We start from the raw sequence: 24,074 nt of genomic DNA on the forward strand, positions 1-24,074 counted from the left end.
AAATGCCGCTTTGCTCGGAGTTTTGGGAGTCCGAGGTGCAATTAAAGCATCGTAAAAGCTTGGGCTAATGGCGTTTTGTTTGGATTAAGAGGGCCCCCCGGGGAGTAGATAGTTGGAGACGTTGTGTTTCAGCTGGGCAATGGGGGGAGCGCTAGAGAACCAGGGCGTTTTGCAGAAAGGCAGTTTCGTTTTAGATTGGGGTGGAATAGAAGTTAAGCATCTGCTCTCGATGGAGTTCAGTTAAAGATCTGTCTGTAAACAGATTAGCAGTCCCTTTCCAAACAGTTGAGATACCCCCATCACAGCCCCACCCCCACCACAGCCCCTCCACCCCCACCCCCATCACAGCCCCACCCCCACCACAGCCCCTCCACCCCCACCCCCATCACAGCCCCACCCCCACCACAGACACCCCCACCACAGCCCCTCCACCCCCACCCCCCCCCACAGCCCCACCCCCACCAGACACCCCACCCCCACCACAGCCCCACCCCCACCACAGCCCCTCCACCCCCACCACAGACCCAACCCCCACCACAGCCCCACCCCACCACCACAGCCCCACCCCCACCACAGCCCACCCCCACCCCCCACACAGCCCCACCCTCCCCACCCCCCAACCACAGCCCAGCCCCACCACCACCACCACAGCCCCACCCCCCACCACAGCCCCATCCCCACTACAGCCCCACCCCCCCACCACAGCCCCACCCCCACCACAGCCCCACCCCCACCACAGCTCCACCCCCCCACCACAGCCCCACCCCCACCACAGCCCCCCACACAGCCCCACCCTCCCCACCCCCCAACCACAGCCCCACAGCCCCACCCCCACCACAGCCCCACCCCCACCACAGCCCCACCCCCCCACCACAGCCCCCCACACAGCCCCACCCTCCCCACCCCCCAACCACAGCCCCACAGCCCCACCACCACCACAGCCCCACCCGACCACAGCCCAACCCCCAACACAGCCCCACCCCACACCACCACAGCCCCACCCCCAAACCCCAACACAGCCCCACCCCCACCACAGTCCCATCCCACCACAGCTCCACCCCCAGCACAGCCCCAACCCAACCACAGCCCCATCCCCACCCCCCACCACAGCCCCCCCACCACAGCCCCACCCCACCACAGCCCCACCCCCACCACAGCTCCACCCCCCACCACAGCCCCACCCCACCACAGCCCCAACCCAACCACAGCCCCACCCCACCACAGCCCCACCCCCACCACAGCCCCACCCCCACCACAGCTCCACCCCCCACCACAGCCCCACCCCACCACAGCCCCACCCCCACCACAGCCCCACCCCCACCACAGCTCCACCCCCCACCACAGCCCCACCCCCACCACAGCTCCACCCCCCACCACAGCCCCAACCCAACCACAGCCCCACCCCACCACAGCTCCACCCCCAGCACAGCCCCACCCCCACCACAGCCCCACCCCCACCACAGCCCCACCCCCACCACAGTCCCACCCCAGCACAGCCCCACCCACCACAGCCCCACCCCCACCACAGCCCCACCCCAGCACAGCCCCACCCCAGCACAGCCCCACCCCACCACAGCCCCACCCCCACCACAGCTCCACCCCCCACCACAGCCCCACCCCAGCACAGCCCCACCCCCACCACAGTCCCACCCCCACCACAGCTCCACCCCCCACCACAGCCCCACCCACCACAGCCCCACCCACCACAGCCCTACCCCTCTGCCTATCACGAACTTGATCCAAAATCGCCGCGGTCAACAATCGAGAGCCTTTTTTCACTCCTCCATCTCCTCAGAGAAAGGGTTGCGCGAGCCTGAAAATGTGCGAGCTGACCGCGGGGTGTGACAGGGGCCCCCGGACAGAGGTGCTGAACAGCACAGGCCGGCGTCCCGTCACTGCTGGGGGAAACGGCAGCTCCAGGCTCGCGACGGCGGGCCCAGCATTGGAGAGGAAGGGGCGGCGTGCTGGGACTGGAGTGGGACCCGGGGTGTCTGAATGTAGCTGGTGAGCGACGCTGGTGTGTGAGAGGCGAGATGGAGGTGTCTGCACCTCAATGATCCGTTACTCACCACATGTCTATCTGTGTCGAATACTCTGTGGATCCCAGCAGGACGTCGGGCGGCCTGTACCAGAGCGTCACCACTTCATTCGAATAGGTTTTTGTCGGAACAGACTTCGCCCGGGCCAACCCTGGAAGATTACAAGCAGCAGAATAAAGGAGGAACATTCAATTAGTATTGGTTGGTTAAACTTGGCTCCGGCAATCAGCCTCCGGTTCGAGTCTGGAGGCCCCGATTCTCAGTTCAACTCCAGAGGTTGGGGTCGCTAAACCAGGCTGCACTGTCAGAGGGTCTGTACTGAGGGAGTGCCGCACTGTCAGAGGGTCTGTACTGAGGGAGTGCTGCACTGTCAGAGGGTCAGTACTGAGGGAGTGCCGCACTGTCAGAGGGTCAGTACTGAGGGAGTGCTGCACTGTCAGAGGGTCAGTACTGAGGGAGTGCCGCACTGTCAGAGGGTCTGTACTGAGGGAGTGCTGCACTGTCAGAGGGTCAGTACTGAGGGAGTGCCGCACTGTCAGAGGGTCTGTACTGAGGGAGTGCTGCACTGTCAGAGGGTCAGTGCTGAGGGAGTGCCGCACTGTCAGAGGGTCAGTGCTGAGGGAGTGCCGCACTGTCAGAGGGTCAGTACTGAGGGAGTGCCGCACTGTCAGAGGGTCAGTACTGAGGGAGTGCCGCACTGTCAGAGGGTCAGTACTGAGGGAGTGCCGCACTGTCAGAGGGTCAGTACTGAGGGAGTGCCGCACTGTCAGAGGGTCTGTACTGAGGGAGTGCCGCACTGTCAGAGGGTCAGTACTGAGGGAGTGCCGCACTGTCAGAGGGTCTGTACTGAGGGAGTGCCGCACTGTCAGAGGGTCAGTACTGAGGGAGTGCCGCACTGTCAGAGGGTCAGTACTGAGGGAGTGCCGCACTGTCAAAGGGTCAGTACTGAGGGAGTGCCGCACTGTCAGAGGGTCAGTACTGGGGGGGTGCTGCACTGTCAGAGGGTCAGTACTGAGGGAGCACCGCACTGTCCGAGGGTCAGTACTGAGGGAGTGCTGCACTGTCAGAGGGTCAGTACTGAGGGAGCGCTGCACTGTCAGAGGGTCAGTACTGAGGGAGCGCCGCACTGTCAGAGGGTCAGTACTGAGGGAGCGCCACATTGTCAGAGGGTCAGTACTGAGGGAGTGGCGCACTGTCAGACGGTCAGTACTGAGGGAGCGCTGCACTGTCAGAGGGTCAGGACTGAGGGAGTGCCGCACACTCAGAGGGTCAGTACTGAGGGAGTGCCGCACTGTCAGAGGGTCAGTACTGAGGGAGTGCCGCACTGTCAGAGGGTCAGTACTGAGGGAGTGCCGCACTGTCAGAGGGTCAGTACTGAGGGAGCGCCGCACTGTCAGAGGGTCAGTACTGAGGGAGCCGCATTGTCAGGGGTTCAGTGCTGAGGGAGCCACACTGTCGGGGGTTCAGTGCTGAGGGAGCCACACTGTTGGGGATTCAGTGCTGAGGGAGCCGCACTGTCGGGGGTTCAGTACTGAGGGAGCCACACTGTCGGCGGTTCAGTGCTGAGGGAGCCTGACTGTTGGGGATTCAGTGCTGAGGGAGCCGCACTGTTGGGGATTCAGTGCTGAGGGAGCCGCACTGTTGGGGATTCAGTGCTGAGGGAGCCGCACTGTCGGGGGTTCAGTGCTGAGGGAGCCGCACTGTTGGGGATTCAGTGCTGAGGGAGCCGCACTGTTGGGGGTTCAGTGCTGAGGGAGCCACACTGTCGGGGGTTCAGTACTGAGGGAGCCACACTGTTGGGGATTCAGTGCTGAGGGAGCCACACTGTCGGGGATTCAGTGCTGAAGGTGTGTGATCCATTGATCTGGGACCGACTCTGAGCTCCGTGGGTGCCCATCGTATTGAATGATTGTATCTCACAGTGAATTAAAAGGAATTCTTTATTGCTGGCAGATGAAACTGAGTGGTGTCTCCAGCGAATGGGAAATCCCCACTTGTGGTCTTCGCAGTGAGGTGGGACTGGGGCTCCATGCGGGTCTGACGCTAGGTGAGTTTTTGAGTGTTAGCCATGCTTGCCGATGATATTGTGGTGAAGGAGCGATAATGTAGACGTACCAAAGTCTGCAAGCTTGAGCTCTCCTTTCTCATTGATGAGCAGGTTCTGGGGTTTTAAATCTCGATGTAACACTTTCCTGTGATGACAATATGCTAGGCCTCGTAACAGCTGGAATAGGAAAAGCTGAGACAACACAGACAAGATGGATAATGTTGAGAGTTCAGCAAACAAACAAACAGGTTCATTTCAGGTTTTTCTTTACAATTGTGTGTTCAAGGTGAGAAATATTGATCCTTCCCATCAAACACTCCCAGGACAGGTACAACACAGGGTTAGATACAGAGTAAAGCTCCCTCTACACTGTCCCCATCAAACACTCCCAGGACAGGTACAGCACCGGGTTAGATACAGGGTAAAGCTCCCTCTACACTGCCCCCTTCAAACACTCCCAGGACAGGTACAGCACGGGGTTAGATACAGAGTAAAGCTCCCTCTACACTGCCCCCTTCAAACACTCCCAGGACAGGTACAGCACGGGGTTAGATACAGAGTAAAGCTCCCTCTACACTGTCCCCATCAAACACTCCCAGGACAGGTACAGCACGGGGTTAGAAACAGAGTAAAGCTCCCTCTACACTGTCCCCATCAAACACTCCCAGGACAGGGACAGCACGGGTTTAGATACAGAGTAAAGCTCCCTCTACACTGTCCCCATCAAACACTCCCAAGACAGGTACAGCACGGGGTTAGATACAGAGTAAAGCTCCCTCTACACTGTCCCCATCAAACACTCCCAGGACAGGTACAGCACAGGGTTAGATACAGAGTAAAGCTCCCTCTACACAGTCCCCATCAAACACTCCCAAGACAGGTACAGCACGGGGTTAGATACAGAGTAAAGCTCCCTCTACACTGTCCCCATCAAACACTCCCAGGACAGGTACAGCACGGGGTTAGATACAGAGTAAAGCTCCCTCTACACTGTCCCCATCAAACTCTCCCAGGACAGGTACAGCACGGGGTTAGATACAGAGTAAAGCTCCCTCTACACTGTCCCCATCAAACACTCCCAGGACAGGTTCAGCACGGGGTTAGATACACAGTAAAGCTCCCTCTACACTGTCCCCATCAAACACTCCCAGGACAGGTACAGCACAGGGTTAGATACAGAGTAAAGCTCCCTCTACACTGTCCCCATCAAACACTCCCAAGACAGGTACAGCACGGGGTTAGATACAGAGTAAAGCTCCCTCTACACTGTCCCCATCAAACACTCCCAGGACAGTGACAGCACGGGGTTAGATACAGAGTAAAGCTCCCTCTACACTGTCCCCATCAAACACTCCCAGGACAGGTACAGCACGGGGTTAGATACAGAGTAAAGCTCCCTCTACACTGTCCCCATCAAACACTCCCAGGACAGGTACAGCACAGGGTTAGATACAGAGTAAAGCTCCCTCTACACTGTCCCCATCAAACACTCCCAGGACAGGTACAGCACGGGGTTAGATACAGAGTAAAGCTCCCTCTACACTGCCCCCTTCAAACACTCCCAGGACAGGTACAGCACGGGGTTAGATACAGAGTAAAGCTCCCTCTACACTGTCCCCATCAAACACTCCCAGGACAGGTACAGCACGGGGTTAGATACAGAGTGAAGCTCCCTCTACACTGTTCCCATCAAACACTCCCAGGACAGGTACAGCACGGGGTTAGATACAGAGTGAAGCTCCCTCTACACTGTTCCCATCAAACACTCCCAGGACAGGTACAGCACGGGGTTAGATACAGAGTAAAGCTCCCTCTACACTGTTCCCATCAAACTCTCCCAGGACAGGTACAGCACGGGGTTAGATACAGAGTGAAGCTCCCTCTACACTGTTCCCATCAATCACTCCCAGGGCAGGTACAGCACGGGGTTAGATACGGTCTTTCTGAGTTGGAGTGCTGAATTAGTTGTTACGCTCAGAGGAGCAGACTGTGATGCAGCCTGGGAGCGATGATGTGGGGCTGTTTGGAGAAAGCTGCATCATCCGAGATTTGCGTCCGACAGCGATGGCGAGCCACGGACCGTGTGCCAGCGGCAACAGTGCTGGCTGCACCGGGCAGAGGGTACACAAACAGTGCTGGCTGCACCGGGCAGAGGGTGCACAAACCTGCTCACCTTGACGTTGTGGATGTTGATGATATTCCCGCAATCTTCTAGATACTGTTTCAAATCTTTATCCTGGTGGGGGCGGGCGGAGGGGGGAGAGTAACGCAGGAAGAGAGTGGTTAGTTCAGTTCTGGAATCAATGGAACATCTCTTTCAGCACCGATTCTACTGGACTGCAAGCTCTTGACCAATAATGAGCGGCTGATGCCAGCCCCTCCCCCCCACCCCCCCCCACCCCCCACCCCCCGAGCCCCCCCCCCCCCCCCGCCGAGCTCTTCCGCTGTTGTGGCCGCCTCCTGCCTCGCTTCGCACAGAGATTTCTCCCATTTAACAAGGGGCCTCATCTGATCCCCCTCCACCCAGGCCCGTGGGATTTGTTGCATTAGGATCCCGACCAAGCTCCAGCATTTGTCCGGATCCCGGATGAGAATCTCAAACTCGTTTTTTTTTTTCATTTGTAAAATTGTGAGGAAAGGGCACTTCGCCCCAAGAGTGACGACTCTGACCAATGGGCATATTTTATGTTCAAACACAAAATTCAAACATATAATTCAAACACAGAATTAACCACATTGACATCAAAGAATCAGCTTTACAATTAACAGATCGACAGTTCTTCAATAAAAGGAAAAACTTTAACTTACTAGCAGCACCTGTCACTGTATATTCCAACAAAGCAACGCCAAAATCCACTCATAAATAAAGTTGATAATCCAAGTTACTGTTCCCTGTGCAGACTTTTGGAGAGAGACCCTTTCAGGAACAACGTGAAAATCCTTCTGTCTTGTCAGACTCAAATCCTTGTGGCAAAGCTGCCGTTCAATTTAAAATCTACCAGTAGACTGCCAGAAATACGGACAGACCTGGCTCCTCCTATTAATTACATCATCGGTATCCTACTAAGTTGTCCCATTACCTACTTAGCTGGGACTAAACACAACCCCTTAGAAATGATCTACTCTCCAGGGAACCTCCAGCAATCAAAATGATATTTTATTAGCCATCTTCTTGTCAGCAAGTAAATGGTTAACATCAATGATTAACTCACCTTTATGACTTCTTGATCACAGTTTCAGCAGACATTCCGCTGTATTTATTTTAATCCAGGGTTTCATACAAACATTATTACAGCAAATATAAAACGTTACAATTTCCTCCACTCATCACAGATGCAGCAGGTCAAGTGGATGAGAAAGATTCTGGGGGGCAGGGGAGAGGGGGGTGGGGGGAGGAGAGATTTCTTCCCCCTCTTGTGGCAGAGGGAATCATAGAATTTACAGTGCAGAAGGAGACCATTCAGCCCATCGAGTCTGCACCAGCCCTCGGAAAGACATAAGCCCATACCTCCACCCGTACCTCCCTGCAACCCAGAAACCCGACCCAATCCTTTTTGGACATTAAGGGGCAATTTATTGTGGCCAATCCATCTAACCTGCACATCTTTGGACTGTGGGAGGAAACCGGAGCACCCGGAGGAAACCCATACAGACACGGGGAGAACGTGCAGACTCCGCACAGACAGTGACCCAGCGGGGAATCGAACCTGGGACCCTGGCGCTGTGAAGCCACAGTGCTATCCACTGTGCCACCGTGAAGCAGGCCAGGGTTAGGACAAGGCAACTTGGAAAAGGCAATTCCCGATGGCTGGGCTGTCGCTGAAACAGACGGATGGACTGAGGATTCCCCGGGTTCGAGCTTGACTCACCGACCACCGCGAGGCTCGACTCACCAGATACTCGAAGACCAGTGTGAGGGATTTCTCTGTGTGAATAATGTCATGGAGTGTCACAATGTTGGCGTGCTTCAGGTCTTTCAGCAGGGAAACTGGGTGAAGAGGAGAGAGGTACGAAGGTTAGAAGGAACCACTCCGATGTGGAAGGAACAAGAGGAAGAGCTGCGGGCCGACAGCGGATCAGACAGAGACTCAAAGGCTCAATTAACGTTTCAGTTACTGTTTCCAGTGAAAATGGTACTCGCCGCCGAAGTGTTAGCCAACTCGGTCAGAGTCGGAAGAGGAAAGGAGAATTTGTACACCTTCAGCTTCCTCCAATTCAGATTGCCAATTCTCCACTTCTAGTTTATTGATGGTAAAGAGCAAGGACAGAAGACAAACAATGAAACAGTTAAATTACACAGGCAAATCAGATATTGCAGGATCATTTCTAATTGGTGGGGGATCTGGGAGGGAAACCGCAGATACCAGGAGAGTGATGTCTGCCCTCTGAGTACGCGGGATCCGCACAGTCTCGCAGAACGGCCGCTGCAGTACCATCCTGTCAATAACAGCACAGAGCTGGGGGAATCCCCTGCCAATAACGACACACACGCTGGGGGAATCACCACGTCGTTAATGACACACTAGCCGGGTTAATCCCCTGGTCAATAACAACACATTCGCTGGGGGAATCCCCTGTCAATAATGACTCACTCGCTGGGGGAATCACCCCGTCAATAATCACACACTCGCTTGGGGAATCCCTGTCAATAATCACACAGAGGACTCCCCCCCCCTCCCCTCTCCTTCCCCCCCCTCCCCCCACCTCCCCGTCAATCACGACACACTCACTGGGGGCAATCACCTGATCCCCATCAATAACGACACACTCGCTTGGGGAATCCCCTGGTCAATAATGACACACCTGCTGGGCAATCCCCCCATCAATAACAACACATTCGCTGGGGGAATCACCCCGTCAATAACGACACACTCGCTTGGGGAATTCCCCCGTCAATAACGACACACTCGCTGGAGGAATCACCCCGTCAATAATGACACACTCGCTGGGGGAATTCCCCTGTCTAAAACGACACATTCGCTGGAGGAATCACCCCGTCAATAACGCGACACTTGGTGTGGGAATCACCTCGTCAATAACGTCATACTCGCTGGAGGAATTCCCGTCAATAACGACACATTCGATAGGAGAATCATCCCGTCAATAACGGCACACTCGCTGGGGGAATTCCCTGTCAATAACAACACACTCGGTGTGAGAATTTCCCCGTCAATAATGACACACTGGCTGGGGGAATCCCCTGTCAATAATGACACTCTGGCTGGAGGAATCCCCTGTCAATAATGACACACTGGCTGGGGTATCCCCTGTCAATAATGACACACTCGCTAGGGGAGTCCCCTGTCAATAATGACACACTGGCTGGGGGAATCCCCTGTCAATAATGACACACTGGCTGCGGGAATCCCCTGTCAGTAATGACACACTCGCTGGGGGAATCTCCTGTCAATAATGACAATCTCGCTGGGGAAATCCCCCTATCGGTACCGATACATTCGCTGGGAGAATCGCCATGTTAATAACGATACACTTGCTGGAAGAATTACCCCATTAGTAACGACACACCCGCAGGAGGAATCCCCCGTCAATAACGACACATTCCCTGGGGGAATTCCTCATCAATAGGTCACATTCACTGGCGGGTCACCCTGTCAATAACAAGGCACTCGTTGGGGGAATCACCGTCAATAATGACACACTGGCTGGGGGAATCCCCTGTCAATAATGATACACTGGCTGGGGGAATCCCCTGTCAGTAATGACACACTGGCTGGGGGAATTCCCTGTCAATAATGATACACTGGCTGGGGGAATCCCCTGTCAATAATGACACTGGCTCAGGGAATCCCCTGTCAAAAATGACACACAGGCTGGGGGAATCCCCTGTCAATAATGACACACTGACTGGGGTATCCCCTGTCAATAATGACACACTGACTGGGGTATCCCCTGTCAATAATGACACACTGGCTGGGTGAATCCCCTGTTAATAATGACACTCAGGGTGGGGGAATCCCCTGTCAATAATGACACACTGGCTGGGTGAATCCCCTGTCAATAATGACACACAGGGTGGGGGAATCCCCTGTCAGTAATGACACACTCGCTGGGGGAATCCCCTATCAATAATGAGAATCTCGCTGGGGAAATCCCCTTATCAGTACCGATACATTCGCTGGGAGAATCGCCATGTTAATAACGATACACTTGCTGGAAGAATTACCCCATTAGTAACGACACACCCGCAGGAGGAATCCCCCGTCAATAATGACACATTCCCGGGGGAATTCCTCATCAATAGGTCACAATCACTGGCGGGTCACCCTGTCAATAACAAGGCACTCGTTGGGGGACTCACCGACAATAACAACACACTCTCTCGGGGAATCACCCCATCAATAACTAGACACTCATTGGGGGAATCACCATCAATAACGATACACTCGCTCGGGGAATCACCCCATCAATAACTAGACACTAGTTGGGGGAATCACCGTCAATAACGACACACTCGCTCGGGGAATCACCCCATCAATAACGAGACACTTGTTGGGGGAATCACCGTCAATAACGACACACTCGCTCGGGGAATCACACCGTCAATAACTAGACACTCGTTGGGGGAATCACCATCAATAACGATACACTCGCTCGGGGAATCACCCCGTCAATTACGAGACACTCGTTGGGGAAACCACCGTCAATAACGACACACTCACTGGGAGAATCACCTGATTCCCCCATCAATAACAACACAGTCGCTGGGGAATCACCCCGTCAATAATGACACACTAGCTGGGGAAATCCCCCGTCAATAACACACCTGTTGGGGGAATCCCCCCCCGTCAATACTGACACACTCGCTGGGGGAATCCCCCCGTTAAAATCACCCACTCGCTGGGGGAAAACCCTGATCCCTGGTCAATAATGATACACCTGCTGAGGGAATCCCCCCGGTCAGTAACAACACACTTTATGGGGAAATCACCCAGTCAATCATGACACACCCGATGGTCCTGAATTCTCCCTCTGTGTACCCGAACACTCGCTGGAGGAATCCCCCGTTAAAAATAACACACTTGTTTGGCGAATTCCCCTGTCAATAACGACACACTCGCTGGGGGCATTCCCTCGTCAATAACGACACATTCGCCGGAGGAATCACCCCGTCAATAACGACACACTCAATTGGAGGAATCACCCCGTCAATAGCGACACACTCGCTGGGGAATTCCCCCGTCAATAACGACACATTCGCTGGGGGAATTCCCCTGTCAATAACGGCACACTCGGTGTGGGAATCACCCCGTCAATAACGACACATTCGCTTGGGGAATTCCCCCGTCAATAACGACACACTCACTTAGGCGATTTCCCCCGTCAATAGCGACACACTCACTTGGGGAATTCCCCCGTCAATAACGACACACTCGCTTGGGGAATTCCCTCGTCAATAATGACACACTCGCTTGGGGAATTCCCACATCAATAATGACACACTCGCTTGGACAATTCCCCCATCAATAATGACACACTCGCTTGGGGAATTCCCCGGTCAATAATGACACACCCGCTTGGACAATTCCCCCATCAATAATGACACACCCGCTTGGGGAATTCCCCCGTCAATAATGACACACTTGCTTGGGGAATTCCCCCGTCAATAATGACACATTTGTTCGTTAGGGACCCCTGTCAAGAATGACACATTTGATGAGGGAATCACCCCGTCAATAACGACACACTCAATTGGAGGAATCACCCCGTCAATAGCGACACACTCGCTGGGGAATTCCCCCGTCAATAACGACACATTCGCTGGGGGAATTCCCCTGTCAATAACGGCACACTCGGTGTGGGAATCACCCCGTCAATAACGACACATTCGCTTGGGGAATTCCCCCGTCAATAACGACACACTCACTTAGGCGATTTCCCCCGTCAATAGCGACACACTCACTTGGGGAATTCCCCCGTCAATAACGACACACTCGCTTGGGGAATTCCCTCGTCAATAATGACACACTCGCTTGGGGAATTCCCACATCAATAATGACACACTCGCTTGGACAATTCCCCCATCAATAATGACACACTCGCTTGGGGAATTCCCCGGTCAATAATGACACACCCGCTTGGACAATTCCCCCATCAATAATGACACACCCGCTTGGGGAATTCCCCCGTCAATAATGACACACTTGCTTGGGGAATTCCCCCGTCAATAATGACACATTTGTTCGTTAGGGACCCCTGTCAAGAATGACACATTTGATGAGGGAATCACCCCGTCAATAACGTAACGCTCGATGGGGGAATTCCCGTCAATAATGAAACATTTGTTCGCTAGGGACCCCTGTCAATAATGACACTGTTGCTGGGGGAAATCAGCCCATCACTAACATCACACTCGCTGGCGGAATTCCCGTCAATAACGAGACAATCGCTGGGGGAATGCCCCCGTCACTAATGACAGACTGGCTGGGGAAACCCCTGTCACTAATGACACACTGGCTGGGGGAATCCCCCGTTAATAATAACACACTTGTTTGGTGAATTCTCCTGTCAATAACGACTCACTCGCTGGGGGCATTCCCTCGTCAATAACGACGCATCCGCTGGAGGAATCACCCCGTCAATAACGACACACTTGCTGGGGAAATCCCCTGTCAATAATGACACACTCACTTGAGGAATTCCCCCGTCAATAATGACAAACATGCTGGAGGAATCACACCGTCAATAAAGACACACTTGCTTGGGAAATTCCCCCGTCAATAATGACCACATTTGATGTGGGAATCACCCCGTCAATAACGCAATGCTCGATGGGGGAATTCCCGTCAATAATGAAACATTTGTTCATTAGGGACCACTGTCAATAGTGACACTTTTGCTGGGGGGAAATCACCCCGTCAATAACGTCACACTCGCTGGAGCAATTCCCGTCAATAACGAGACACTCGCTGGGGATTGCCCCCGTCAATAACGGCACGCTCGCTGGGGGAATCCCCTCGTCAATAATGATAGACTGGCTGGGGGAATCCACTGACAATAATGATACACTGGCTGGGGGAATCCTCTTTCAGTAATGACACTGGCTGGGGGAATTCCCGGTCAATAATGACACACTGGCTGGAGGAATCCCCTGTCAATAATGACACACTGGCTGGGGGAATCCCCTGTCAATAATGTCACACTGGCTGGGGGAATCTCCTGTCAATAATGACACACTCACTGGGGGAATCACCCCATCAATAATGGCACACTGACTGGGGGAATCCCCTGTCAATAATGACACACAGGCTGTGGGAATCCCCTGTCAATAATGACACACTGGCTGGGGGGGGAATCCCCTGTCAGTAATGACACACTGGCTGGGGGGCATCCACTGTTAATGACACACTCGCTGGGGGAGTCCCCTGTCAATAATGACACTCGCTGGGGCAATACCCTGTCAATAATGACACACTGGCTGGGGGAATCCCCTGTCAATAATGACACTCACTGGGGGAATCCCCTGTCAATAATGACACACTCGCTGGGGGAATCACCCCATCAATAACGACACACTCGCTTGGGGAATTCCCCCGTCAATAACAACATACCCGCTTGGGGAATTCCCCCGTCAATAACGACACACTCGCTTGGGGAATTCCCACGTCAATGACACACTCGCTTGGGGAATTCCCCCGTGAATAATGACACACTCGCTTGGGGAATTCCACCCTCAATAATGACACATTTGCTTGGGAAATTCCCCCGTCAATAATGACAAACTCGCTGGAAGAATGACCCCGTTAATAATGACATACTTGCTTGGGGAATTCCCCGGTCCATAATGACACATTTGCTTGGGGAATTCCCCCGTCAATAACGACACACTCGCTTGGGGAATACCCCCATCAATAATAACACACTCGCTTGGGGAATTCCCCCGTCAATAATTACAAACGCGCTGGAGGAATCACCCCGTCAATAACGATACACTCGCTTGGGGAATTCCCCCGTCAATAATTACAAACGCGCTGGAGGAATCACCTCGTCAATAATGACACACCCGCTTGGGGAATTCCCCCGTCAATAATGACACACTCGCTTGGGGAATTCCCCGGTCAATAATGACACATTTGCTTGGGGAATTCCCCCGTCAATAATGACAAACTCGCTGGAGGAATCACCCTGTCAATAATGACAGACTTGCTTGGGGATTTCCCCCGTCAATAATGACACATTTGTTCGTTAGGGACCCCTGTCAAGAATGACACATTTGATGAGGGAATCACCCCGTCAGTAACGCAACGCTCGATGGGGGAATTCCCGTCAATAATGAAACATTTGTTCGCTAGGGACCCCTGTCAATAATGACACTGTTTCTGGGGGAAATCAGCCCATCATTAACGTCACACTCGCTGGCGGAATTCCCGTCATTAACGAGACAATCGCTGGGGGAATGCCCCCGTCAATAATGGCACACTCGCTGGGGGAACCCCCTCGTCACTAATGACAGACTGGCTGGGGACACCCCTGTCACTAATGACACACTGGCTGGGGGAATCCCCCGTTAATAATAACACACTTATTTGGTGAATTCTCCTGTCAATAACGACTCACTCGCTGGGGGCATTCCCTCGTCAATAACGACACACTCGCTGGGGAAATCCCCTGTCAATAACGACACACTCGCTTGGGGAATTCCCCTGTCAATAATGACAAACACGCTGGAGGAATCACCCCGTCAATAAAGACACACTTGCTTGGGAAATTCCCCCGTCAATAATGACCACATTTGATGTGGGAATCACCCCGTCAATAATGCAATGCTCGATGGGGGAATTCCCGTCAATAATGAAACATTTGTTCATTAGGGACCGCTGTCAATAGTGACACTTTTGCTGGGGGGTGAATCACCCCGTCAATAACGTCACAGTCGCTGGAGGAATTCCCGTCAATAACGAGACACTCGCTGGGGAATGCCCCTGTCAATAACGGCACGCTCGCTGGGGGAATCCCCTCGTCAATAATGATAGACTGGCTGGGGGAATCCACTGACAATAATGATACACTGGCTGGGGGAATCCTCTTTCAGTAATGACACTGGCTGGGGGAATCCCCTGTCAATAATGACACACTGACTGGGGAAATCCCCTGTCAATAATGTCACACTGGCTGGGGGAATCTCCTGTCAATAATGACACACTCACTGGGGGAATCACCCCATCAATAACGGCACACTGACTGGGGGAATCCCCTGTCAATAATGACACACAGGCTGGGGGAATCCTCTGTTAATAATGACACACTGGCTGGAGGAATCCCCTGTCATTAATGACACACTGGCTGGGGGGGAATCCCCAGTCAATAATGACACACTGGCTGGGGGCATCCACTGTTAATGACACACTCGCTGGGGGAGTCCCCTGTCAATAATGACACTCGCTGGGGTAACCCGTCAATAATGCCACACTCGCTGGGGGAATCACCCCATCAATAATGACACACTCGCTGGGGGAATCCCCTGTCAATAATGACACTCGCTGGGGCAATCCCCTGTCAATAATGACACACTGGCTGGGGGAATCCCCTGTCAATAATGACACTCACTGGGGGAATCCCCTGTCAATAGTGACACACTCGCTGGGGGAATCACCCCATCAATAACGACACACTCGCTTGGAGAATTCCCCCGTCAATAACAACACACTCGCTTGGGGAATTCCCCCGTCAATAATGACAAACTCGCTGGAGGAATCACCCCGTCAATAATGACACAATCGCTTGAGGAATTCCCACGTCAATGACACACTCGCTTGGGGAATTCCCCTGTCAATAATGACACACTTGCTTGGGGAATTCCCCCGTCAATAATGACACATTTGTTCGTTAGGGACCCCTGTCAAGAATGACACATTTGATGAGGGAATCACCCCGTCAACAACGCAACGCTTGATGGGGGAATTCCCGTCAATAATGAAACATTTGTAAGCTAGGGACCCCTGTCAATAATGACACTGTTGCTGGGGGAATCACCCCGTCACTAACGTCACACTCGCTGGCGGAATTCCCGTCAATAACGAGACACTCGCTGGGGGTATGCCCCCGTCAATAATGGCACACTCGCTGGGGAAATCCCCTGTCAATAATGACAGACTGGCTGGGGAAATCCCCTGTCAATAATAATACACTGGCTGGGGGAATCCCCCGTTAATAATAAAACACTTGTTTGGCGAATTCCCCTGTCAATAACGACACACTCGCTGGGGGCATTCAAAGAACAAAACAAAGAACAAAGAAATGTACAGCACAGGAACAGGCCCTTCGGCCCTCCAAGCCCGTGCCAAGCTCGTCAATAACGACACACTCGCTGGAGGAATCACCCCGTCAATAACGACACACTTGCTTGGGGAATTCCCCTGTCATTAACGACACTCGCTTGGGGAATTCCCCCGTCAATAATGACAAACACGCTGAAGGAATCACCCCGTCAATAAAGACACACTTGCTTGGGGAATTTCCCCGTCAATAATGACCACATTTGATGAGGGAATCACCCCGTCGATAACGTCACACTCGCTGGAGGAATTCCCGTCAATAACGGCACACTCGCTGGGGGAATCCCCTCGTCAATAATGACAGACTGGCTGGGGTAATTCCCTGTCAAAAATGATACACTGGCTGGGGGAATCCTCTGTCAGTAATGATACTGGCTGGGGGAATCCCTGCTCGAAGGGGGAATTCCCGTCAATAATGAAACATTTGTTCGTTAGGGACCCCTGTCAATAATGACACTTTTGCTGGGGGGGGAAATCACCCCGTCGATAACGTCACACTCGCTGGAGGAATTCCCGTCAAAAACGAGACACTCGCTGGGGGAATGCCCCCGTCAATAACGGCACACTCGCTGGGGGAATCCCCTCGTCAATAATGACAGACTGGCTGGGGTAATCCCCTGTCAATAATGATACACTGGCTGGGGGAATCCTCTGTCAGTAATGATACTGGCTGGGGGGAATCCCCTGTCAATAATGACACACTGGCTGGGGGGCATCCACTGTTAATAATGACACTCTGGCTGGGGGAATCCCCTGTCAATAATGACACTCGCTGGGGGAATCCCCTGTCAATAATGACAGACAGGCTGGGGGAATCATCCCATCAATAACGACACACTCGCTGGGGGAATCCCCTGTCAATAATGACACTCGCTGGGGGAAACCCCTGTCAATAATGACACACTGGCTGGGGGAACCCCCTGTCAATAATGACACACTCGCTGGGGGAATCACCCCATCAATAACGACACACTCGCTGGAGGGATTCCCCCTATCAATACCGATACATTCGCTGGGAGAATCGCCATGTTAATAATGATACACTTGCTTGAAGAATTACCCCATTAGTAACGACACACCCGCAGGGGGGAATCCCCCATTAATAACGACATATTCCCTGGGTGATTTCCTCATCAATAGGCCACATTAACTGGCGGGTCACCCTGTCAATAACTAGACACTCGTTGGGGGAATCGCCGTCAATAACGACACACACGGTCGGAGAATCACCCCGTCAATAACGAGACAGTCGTTGGGGAAATCACCGTCAATAACGCCACATTCGCTGGAGGAATCACCCCGTCAATAACAAGACACTAGCTGGGTGAAGCACCCGGACGATAAACAACTCACTCGCTTGGAAAATTCCTCCTTCAATAACGACACATTCGCTGGGGGAAACACCCCGTCACTAAGGAGACACTCGCTGGGGAATTCCCCCGTCAATAACGACACATTCGCGAGTGGAATCCCCTCGTCAATAACACACTCGCTGGGGAATTCCCCCGTCAATAACGACACATTCGCGAGTGGAATCCCTTCGTCAATAACACACTCGCTGAGGGAATCCCCTCGTCAATAACAACACACTCGCTGAGGGAATCACCCCATCAATAACGACACACTCGCTGGGGGAATCCCCTGTCAATAATGACACTCGCTGGGGGAAACCCCTGTCAATAATGACACACTCGCTGGGGGAATCACCCCATCAATAACGACACACTCGCTGGAGGGATTCCCCCTATCAATACCGATACATTCGCTGGGAAAATCGCCATGTTAATAACGATACACTTGCTTGAAGAATTACCCCATTAGTAACGACACACCCGCAGGGGGGAATCCCCCATTAATAACGACATATTCCCTGGGTGAATTCCTCATCAATAGGCTACATTCACTGGCGGGTCACCCTGTCAATAACTAGACACTCGTTGGGGGAATCGCCGTCAATAACGACACACACGGTCGGAGAATCACCCCGTCAATAACGAGACAGTCGTTGGGGAAATCACCGTCAATAACGCCACATTCGCTGGAGGAATCACCCCGTCAATAACAAGACACTAGCTGGGTGAAGCACCCGGACGATAAACAACTCACTCGCTTGGAAAATTCCTCCTTCAATAACGACACATTCGCTGGGGGAAACATCCCGTCAATAAGGAGACACTCGCTGGGGAATTCCCCCGTCAATAACGACACATTCGCGAGTGGAATCCCTTCGTCAATAACACACTCGCTGAGGGAATCCCCTCGTCAATAACAACACACTCGCTGAGGGAATCCCCTCGTCAATAATGACACACTCGCTGAGGGAATCCCCTCGTCAATAATGACACACTCGCTGAGGGAATCCCCTCGTCAATAATGACACACTCGCTGAGGGAATCCCCTCGTCAATAATGACACACTCGCTGAGGGAATCCCCTCGTCAATAATGACACACTCGCTGAGGGAATCCCCTCGTCAATAATGACACACTCGCTGAGGGAATCCCCTCGTCAATAATGACACACTCGCTGAGGGAATCCCCTCGTCAATAATGACACACTCGCTGAGGGAATCCCCTCGTCAATAATGACACACTCGCTGTGGGAATCCCCTCGTCAATAATGACACACTCGCTGGGGGAATCACCCACCCGTCATTAACCAACACTCCAAATAAGATTAGCAACTCAGTCTATCAGAACTTTCCATCAGAGCATGTGACAGCACAGAGTCCAGGACTTATTGAAAAACACGCAAGCTCGCAGTAGAGGAAGAGCTGGAGCTGGTGTCACAGCATCGCACCGTGAAGACAGAATGAAGTCGAAGGCAGGGTTGCACACAGAAAGACGCAGGGAGGGATGGGGACACGAGCAGTCCTTACCTTCCCTAATGGCTGTGCATGGTGCTCCTTCCTCGTGCTCCAATCGGATTTCCTTCAGTGCCACTAGATTGTCCGTTAGCTTACTCCTCCCTCTGTATACGGTTGCATAGGTGCCCTGTAGAGAGGGGGCAGAGAGGGAGAGAGTCGGCAATCGGACTGAGAGCAGCGTGGGGAAGGGAGGGGGGGAGGGGAGGGAATCCCTCTTTGTTCGGTCTGTGACGAGAACCGAGCAGGTTAGATCTCCCATGATGCAGGCCAGGGAGAGAGCACAGAGCCATATGGCTGCAGGCACCATTCCTGCTCTGTGCTGAGCCAGAAGGTCCAGAAGGATAGAGGGTCCAGAAGAATAGAGTGGACATCGACAAATAACCTGCCCCCCCTCCTGCCCAAGCCCACCACCACTCCATGTCTGCGTGCTTGCAAATACACATGTGCACACATGCATGCGCACGCACTCACATCCACGTACGCACACGTGCATACACCTGCACGCATACGCACATGCATGCACACACACATGCATGTGCACGCACTCACATGCACGTACACACACACGTGCACACACGCACATACACACAGACATATACACACACTATTAAAATCCTGAACCAGACCCCGAGAGTGGCTGGGATACGGGAGAAACCCCAATATTCTAATTTAAGTGTGTCAGACTGTGAGGAGAGGATTCCTCGCTCCAGCAGTGATTTTACGATGAAATAGGGTTTATTAAAACAAACTTTATTAACACAGGATTAAAATATCTTTAACATCACACCAGAAAATAAATTACCCCTGAAACAATGCTAATCAGTACAGTGACGCAATAACCCTGAACTGCTATCTTTACTCCCACTCAAACAACACAAAAATAAACCATCTCAGTTCCCAATCCTCCCTAAATACCAATGGCACAGAGGATTACCCACATTACAGAGATATTCTTTGAGAAAGAGATCTTTTGATGCTGCTCTACAGAAAAGATCTGACTCCTGACAGAAACTCTGGCTGAATGTTTTCAAAAGCTGTTTTCAGCTGGCTTTTTTCAGTTCCTCCTCCTCCTCAGACAAGTTTGCACCACTTTAAATACCGTTAATCTCTTTTCACCTTCAGGGAGGACAAATTGCCTCACTTGGTCTCAGCGTCAGCCACGGAAACATTTCCAAGTGTCATTTCGGGAGCGATTGGCGGGGTGCTTCCCGACGGCCACATTGACGAGATCACGGTCGTATTTAACAGCACTTAGTGCTGGAAATGAGCCCTCATGAGCGTCTCGCATCACTGGCTGTCTCACTATGGATTTGCCAGATTCGCGCCTCAGTGTTTCACCACTAAGGGGGAGCTGCTTTTAAACATTTCCTCACTACTCCCTCCCAGTCAACGCACAAGCACAGCCGCGCACAAAGCTCCTCGCTTTGATGCCGACCTGGCCAGGCTTCTCAATGCTGTCAGTATGAGACGGGACATCCTGTTCCCCCGAGGGGGTTGGTGGGCCAGCAGCGGGGTCACCAATACCGCCTGGGAGACAGTGGCAGTGGCTGTCAGTGCGGCAGCATGACCATGAGGACCAGCGTCCACCAAGCTGCAAGGATAAGTTACCACCTTCTTCCTGGCATTGGTTCTGCCTGCCACCCCTCAACCCCCCACCACCTCCCACAAATCACTGGCTGACACCTCGCACCCTCCCCACATCCAATCTTTGTGCTTGTTCCACAGCACTCCCTGGCACCCACCAGCATAACCCCATCATGTCCAGTTGTGGCGTCCACACATGCCACCTTCTGTAGACCCCCCCCCCCCCCACCGACACATCAAGCGTGAGGCTCACAATGTCCTCTCTTTGTGCCTGCAGGATAAGATAGCCCATAATAAGCGGGAAAATGGCAAGACGGGGTGGGTGGGGGGGGATACCAGGGATCCGAGTCCTCACCCCCGATGCGAAACGGGCCCCGGAAACCGCGGGGTTGGCCGAGGAGAGAGAAGTCACCAGCAACAAGGCTGAGGATCCACTGCCCCTTCACCCAGATGCTCTGCCGCAAGTGAGTTGTTCTTCTCCTCCAGTATGTCGCCCTGCTGCTGTGCCAGTGTGTTGAGGGAGCAGCAGACCACCAGAAAGCGGGCGACCCTTTGTGGGTGTACTGCAGGGCACCTCCAATGTGGTCCAGGCACCGGGGCTGCATTTAGAGCAGTCTGATGCACCGCTCAATGACAGTACGGGTGGCAATATGGGCCTCATGGTATCGGTTCTCTGCCTCGGTCTCCAGCCTCCGCACTGGCGTCATCAGCCAGGACCTCAGCAAGTACCCTTTATCCCCCACGAGATCCTGGGGTGGTCCTCGATGATGCCGGGGATCTCCGAGTGTCCCAGGATATATCTGTCATGCTCACTCCCTGGGAAGCATGCACCCACATGTGTGATCCGGAGATGGTCATCGCACACGGGTTAAACATTCAGCGAGTGGAACCCCCTTATGTTAATGAAGGGCAGTCCCTGATGCCCGGCGCGGGCAAGGTGACGTGTGCCATCAATTACCCCCTGAACCTGGGGCACCCAGAAATGGAGGAGAATGCTGCAACCGGGCATCTTGGTGGGCATGGTCCAGCTCAAAAGTTGATAAAAGTCTAATGCCTGGGCATACAGGGCATCCGTGACCTCACTTGTGGACTGTAGCTCGTGAAATGCTGAACAGGTTCCCTGGAATGAGCTGGTGGCAGAGACATTCAGCGCTGCGGTGATCTCCGCGGCCATGAGGAACGTGTGTCCTCCTGCTCCAGGGGGTGCCATGTCCGGGAGGGCGTGGCACAGGCCCACAGCTCCGCACTGTTTCCTTGTTGGGACGGAGTCTCCTGCGGCACGTGCTGGTCCGTCACCTCCTCGAAAGATGCCAGTACACCATGAGCCGTCGCTGGCTTTCCCCCTCTGGGCTCCTCCTCAGCCTGATGGGTGGCCGGGTCCTTCAAGGTGTGCGGCAGCTCATTCTCACAAATAAACTGAACACACGGTATCGCCCCTCGCAGACTCAACAGAAACGGAGGATAAGCCTGAGAATGTGCTATCATGTCCAGAGCTTTGTCGTAGAAATGATCTTCTCATCAATGTGTTTTTTGTTGGTTGTTCCATGGATTCTCCGTCCAGGAGCAGCACCCCCCCCCCCCCACACGGCCCAATCTCACCAGAACCAAATCCTGACATCCACATATTCCACTGACGCTCAAGGCGCGGTTGAACATCCTTGACTTCCAGCGTGTTTAACCCGCGGTGATCATAGATCATAGAATTTACAGTGCAGAAGGAGGCCATTCGGCCCATCGAGTCTGCACCGGCTCTTGGAAAGAGCACCCTACCCAAAGTCAACACCTCCACCCTATCCCCATAACCCAGTAACCCCACCCAACACTAAGGGGAATTTTGGACACTAAGGGCAATTTATCATGGCCAATCCACCTAACCTGCACATCTTTGGACTGTGGGAGGAAACCGGAGCACCCGGAGGAAACCCACGCACACACGGGGAGGATGTGCAGACTCCGCACAGACAGTGACCCAAGCCGGAATCGAACCTGGGACCCTGGAGCTGTGAAGCAATTGTGCTATCCACAAGGCTACCGTGCTGCCCCAGTTACACGCAGCACTCACCACACCAGCAACAAAAGCATCAGCAATCTGCAAAAGCATTTCTCCAACATCTTCATCAGGACCAATGTCGCGCCCCAGGTCCTGCAGCTTCTTCTTGTTTCAAACCTCTGGATTCATACACTCCCTGAGCCCGGTGTTCCAGGATCCACATATCTTAGAAATAATTGTTCTTCTTTCAGGCTACTGAAAAAGGAAACAGCAGCAGCAGCAGCCTCCAGGCATCTGCAGCCACCAGCAGCAGCAGCCTCCAGGCATCTGCAGCCACCAGCAGCAGCAGCCTCCAGGCATCTGCAGCCACCAGCAGCAGCAGCCTCCAGGCATCTGCAGCCACCAGCAGCAGCAGCCTCCAGGCATCTGCAGCCACCAGCAGCAGCAGCCTCCAGGCATCTGCAGCCACCAGCAGCAGCAGCCTCCAGGCATCTGCAGCCAGCAGCAGCAGCCTCCAGGCATCTGCAGCCACCAGCAGCAGCAGCCTCCAGGCATCTACAGCCACCAGCAGCAGCCTCCAGGCATCTGCAGCCACCAGCAGCAGCAGCCGCCAGGCATCTGCAGCCACCAGCAGCAGCCTCCAGGCATCTGCAGCTAGCAGCAGCAGCAGCAGGAAACACAACCTGCAGCGGTGAAGTGCTCACACAACTAACAAGGCCAATTTCTTATTATGAATAATCTTCAGCTGTGAAGCCAGAGGATGCTCCCAGTCAAAGGGAGTTAAAGTGACCTTCAGCACAGAGCCAGGAACAGGGCTCTGTCCTGGGAGTTTTGGGGAGGACAGAAAGGCCCCTGTTATGGGTATCCACAATATTTAAAGATGCTTGAAGGCCTCACAGATGAAAAGCCTTCCCTTGTTCCCCCCCCCCCCCCCCCCCCCCCCCGAGCTCTGGGGCAGCAGCTCCAGTTCCCTTGAGCTACATGCCCAAAAATGGAAATGGCCGATCCCCTCCTCAGTTCCCCTCGACAACCATGGCGGCAACTTCACGTTTTTAAGGAGGAGTACTAAACGACGCCCGCGTGATTACTCACTGGGGAGACGGTTAATTCTCTGGAGGCCGTTACATTTGACTTCAATCTCACTGATGAGATGGAAATTAGTGCAAATTGGGGTCAATGATATGCTTGCCTTGTTTGTTCGAGATCGCCATCGGGAACGGGCCGATTAGATGGCAAACTGATTCACACCTGGTGCG

The 24,074-nt window shown here is 53.5% G+C and overlaps 1 protein-coding gene across 5 annotated transcripts in view; it reads right to left on the bottom strand.

The window, feature by feature from the left end:
• Nucleotides 1-2,065: 2,065 nt before the first annotated feature.
• LOC140398891 (cyclin-dependent kinase 16-like) overlaps nt 2,066-24,074 on the bottom strand; it is a 237,160-nt gene continuing 215,151 nt past the window's right edge. For all 5 annotated transcript variants that reach the window (XM_072487845.1, XM_072487844.1, XM_072487847.1 and 2 more), the window contains 5 exons: nt 19,257-19,371; nt 7,980-8,074; nt 6,260-6,322; nt 4,155-4,278; nt 2,066-2,190 (listed from right to left, as the gene is read on the bottom strand). In XM_072487845.1, the coding sequence (XP_072343946.1) occupies nt 2,066-2,190; nt 4,155-4,278; nt 6,260-6,322; nt 7,980-8,074; nt 19,257-19,371 (522 nt within the window). The remainder of the gene's footprint in view (nt 2,191-4,154; nt 4,279-6,259; nt 6,323-7,979; nt 8,075-19,256; nt 19,372-24,074) is intronic.

The sequence above is a fragment of the Scyliorhinus torazame genome, chromosome 22 (assembly GCF_047496885.1).
Source record: "Scyliorhinus torazame isolate Kashiwa2021f chromosome 22, sScyTor2.1, whole genome shotgun sequence".
NCBI lineage: Eukaryota > Metazoa > Chordata > Chondrichthyes > Carcharhiniformes > Scyliorhinidae > Scyliorhinus > Scyliorhinus torazame.